This window comes from Tupaia chinensis, unplaced genomic scaffold (assembly GCF_000334495.1).
Source record: "Tupaia chinensis unplaced genomic scaffold, TupChi_1.0 Scaffold000289_1, whole genome shotgun sequence".
Lineage (NCBI taxonomy): Eukaryota > Metazoa > Chordata > Mammalia > Scandentia > Tupaiidae > Tupaia > Tupaia belangeri.
The window spans coordinates 545,566-549,067 of NW_006159774.1; the positions used below are offsets into that span (position 1 = coordinate 545,566).

At 58.0% G+C, this 3,502-nt stretch overlaps 1 protein-coding gene across 4 annotated transcripts in view; it reads left to right on the top strand.

The window, feature by feature from the left end:
- The first annotated feature begins 1,004 nt into the window (after positions 1 to 1,004).
- Positions 1,005 to 3,502, top strand: part of LHX6 (LIM homeobox 6) — a 25,963-nt gene continuing 23,465 nt past the window's right edge. For 3 of the 4 annotated variants that reach the window (XM_006150477.3, XM_006150479.2, XM_006150478.2), the window contains exons 1-3: positions 1,005 to 1,109; positions 1,487 to 1,669; positions 2,028 to 2,149. In XM_006150477.3, the coding sequence (XP_006150539.1) occupies positions 1,041 to 1,109; positions 1,487 to 1,669; positions 2,028 to 2,149 (374 nt within the window). In that variant the 5' untranslated portion in view covers positions 1,005 to 1,040. The remainder of the gene's footprint in view (positions 1,110 to 1,486; positions 1,670 to 2,027; positions 2,150 to 3,502) is intronic. The other variant, XM_006150476.3, reaches the window with a different exon arrangement.

Here is a 3,502-nt window from a genome sequence, read left to right on the forward strand (position 1 = left end):
TGCGCCTGTGAGTGTGTGTGAGTGTGTGAGAGCGCGCGAACGCGAGGCGGGGGGGTCGCGGAAAGCGGGAACACATTATGCAAATGTTGTAGGAATTTCTCAAAAAGCGATTTAGCAAAGACACAGGCGAATCAAGAGGAGGCGAGGCCGGTATTGTCCGTCTGAATAGGCGCTGATAGCGCCGAATGCGCCAGAGGTTGTGCGGGCGCAACGCAGAGAATCCCGACGCGGGGCTGGTCCCGGGCGCGCCGAGGGGCTGAAGGGTGCTTTTTCCTCCTCTTAGAAGCCTCTCTTTTCTTTTTTGGGTCCCATTTCGCCCTTGATCTAGCCCCCATTTTGCTCCGGTTTCCCTCCTACAAGCCCTCGAAAGGCGCCCGAATCAGTGTCAATATCTCCGCTTCAATTTTGCGGCGCGCGTCGGGCGGGCGGGCCGATGCTCTCGGCGCTTAGGGTTTTATTTTCCTCAACGCCCCCCTTCCATCTCCTTTTTATTTTCTTTCTTTCTCTCTTTTCTCCTTTTTGCATTTTGTGTCGAGAGGAGGAAAAGGGAGCGAGGAAGGGGGGTGGGTGGAAAGAAAAAAAATTCGATTTTTAATTACTACCATTAAAAAATCAAATTTGCAATTCTTTGGGCGGCCTGATGGATCTCACTGATTGACAGTTGGAATTGACACTCTGGCTACCTCTTATCTTGGGCATTCACGACAATTTCTAATTGCAGGTAGTTTGTGTGTGTGCGCGTGTTTTTTTTTCCCCCTCAGAGGCTTGGATTGCAAGGGAACTAAGCGATTACTTCAAGAGCCACGGGTTAAGTGCAGGGAGAGGGGGAGAGAGAGGGAAAAAATCCAATCCAAATTCAAATTGCTTCATTAGAGAGACACCGCTTTTGTGGGGAAGGGCTTTAAATGCCCACTACAAAGTTAGGACTCATTGTTCGGCGCCGGTTTATATAACAGGCGCGGGGAGGCGCTGGGCTCAGGCTGCGCGGAGCCAGTTCTGCAGCCGCCGCCGCCTGCGTTCCCTCCCCCCTCCCCCAGGTGATGGCCCAGCCTGGGTCCGGCTGCAAAGCGACCTCCCGCTGTCTTGAAGGGACTGCGCCGCCCGCCATGGTGAGTCCATTCGGCCCTGTCTTTGGTTCCTGGTCCCGGGTGGACTGGCCCTGGGAGCCTGGCCGGTCTTTCCGGCCTCGAACCACTGCCTAAGCACTGCGGGACTCCCGGTGGCGCCGCCCCTCTCTGAGCCTCGGTTTTCCGGCCTGGAATGTGGGCTTTGACCGCTCCTGGCACCCAGGATGCGCGCGTTAAAAGTTGTGCGGTCCCTTTCTCTCCAATAGGCCCTTCCATTCCCGTCCTCCAGCCTACGGCGGGGCGCCCCGCGCAGATTTCGTTGTCAATTGGTGCGCTGGAGCACCAGATTTGTCTCCCGAGACAGGGGCAACTCTGGGTTCCCGGCTCAGCGCTCGCTCGCTCTTTCTCCTCCGCCGCAGGCTCAGTCGGACGCCGAGGCCCTGGCTGGAGCTCTGGACAAGGACGAGGGCCGGGCCTCTCCATGTACGCCCAGCACTCCATCTGTCTGCTCACCGCCCTCTGCTGCCTCTTCCGTGCCGTCTGCCGGCAAGAATATCTGCTCCAGCTGCGGTCTCGAGATCCTGGATCGGTATCTACTCAAGGTGAGACAGGGGTAGGTGGTGGTGTGTGTCTTGGTGGGGTTTGGGTTGCAGCCCAGATCACAGCAGGAAAGCAAGATTCGCGCCAGGTCGTCCACGAAGTGCAGAATCCTGGCTCTGCCACTGCTCACCTGCAGGCTTTGGGCAAGTCTTAGGGTCTCCCGATGCCCCCGGGTTCCGCGCGGAAATTAGCAGTTAGTATTTCTGTGTCACCGAGCTGCAGTATTGCAGAAGAAAAATAGGGGCGTCACATGCACCTCTGAGCTCCAGCGCCCCAGTCTGCAAATGGAGCGGGGGAGGCTGGGTCCAGGCGTGAAAGATGCGGTGCTGAGCCGACCCCCCGTCCCCGCCCACTCCCCAGGTCAACAACCTCATCTGGCACGTGCGATGCCTCGAGTGCTCCGTGTGCCGAACGTCGTTGAGGCAGCAGAACAGCTGCTACATCAAGAACAAGGAGATCTTCTGCAAGATGGACTACTTCAGGTAGGCTGCTGCAGCCCGGCCAGCAGTGTCGCCGAAGGCAAGCCTCGGGCTCTTACCGAGGCCACCTTTGCAGCGCGTGGTCTCTGGTTCCCGAGCCCTGGCGTCTGTAGTTGCACGCCCCGCGCGCCGCGCCGGCCCAGCCTGACCGCTCTCGGAGTCATGGACCCAGAGCTCCATGTGATGCGACAGTGCCTGCACAGGTTCGGCCCGCGATCGGCCTCTGGTTCCCGTGGTCCACTGGCTTTCAGTCGTTGTCTGTGGCTGCGTCTTGGTTCTCCCTGAGTCTCAGGCTCCAGTTCCGACGTCAAGCGCCTCGGTCGAGCTCTGACGTCGCGGCTCTGACCCAGACCCGCTCGGATCCCGCGGCCAACTGGCTGCGTCTCGGGGGTGCTGCGGTTGCCGGGTCCCACCTGGACTCGGAATCCAGTCGTACAGGGCTCTCTCCCGGGTCGGATCCTGAACTGGGCTCTGAGTTCTTGACCTGGCTCTGTACAAGGCTCCTCTTGGGTCTGGATCTAGCTCAGCCCAAAGCACCAGCACCACATCCATCTCAGATTTCAAATCCAAGCACTTCTCTTCAAGCCCCAGCCTGGGCGTCTGGCTCCACCTCAACTCCATACCCCGGTGTCCCTCAGCATCACATTTTAAGTCTGGGGTCCTACTAGGATTCAAACGACTACTCCAGTCTCAGCCCCGTGGTCATTTACAGCCCTGCTTTGGCCTTGGCCTCAGGGACCTGAAGGGGGTCAGCCCAGGGCCCTGAGTAGGACGGCCCTGAGTAGGCTCTCGGCACCTCCATGCTGTGACCCAGCAGGCACGAAAGCATGCAGTCTCATCCTCCTGCCGCTGGGCCGCATCTTAGCTGCTTGCTGGAACTGGCTTCTAGCCTTGCTGCCAGGACCTGAACAGGTCATAGGGTAGAGGTCATTGCAGGGTTAAGGGCACATTTGCCCTCCTTCCAATCTCAACAGCCCTGAGAACCAGCTTGAACCAGCCCTGAGGCCCAGCCACAGACCTAAGAAGTCTGAGGACATTGGAGTAGAACTGGTTCCTGCCCCCAAGGCTTTCTCAGGAAGTGGGGAAAGCTTTTTCCCTATAAACTTCCACCCCCTCCCACAGACATCCTTGCCCAGAGAGGGGGCTCCCTTAGTAGACAAGACCCTCCCTCTCACCTCAAGAAAATTTCTGAAAGTCAGGAGAGTACTGAAAGGCAATGTTCCTCCTTACCTCTAACACTGAGCCTCCAGGGACCTGGGAAGAGAGGACCTTGAGTCTAGGGGGAAGTTCACGGGAACCCATAGAAAGCATAGCTAAAGGGGTAAACTCTTTCTTCACTTGATGGTGTGAAAGAGT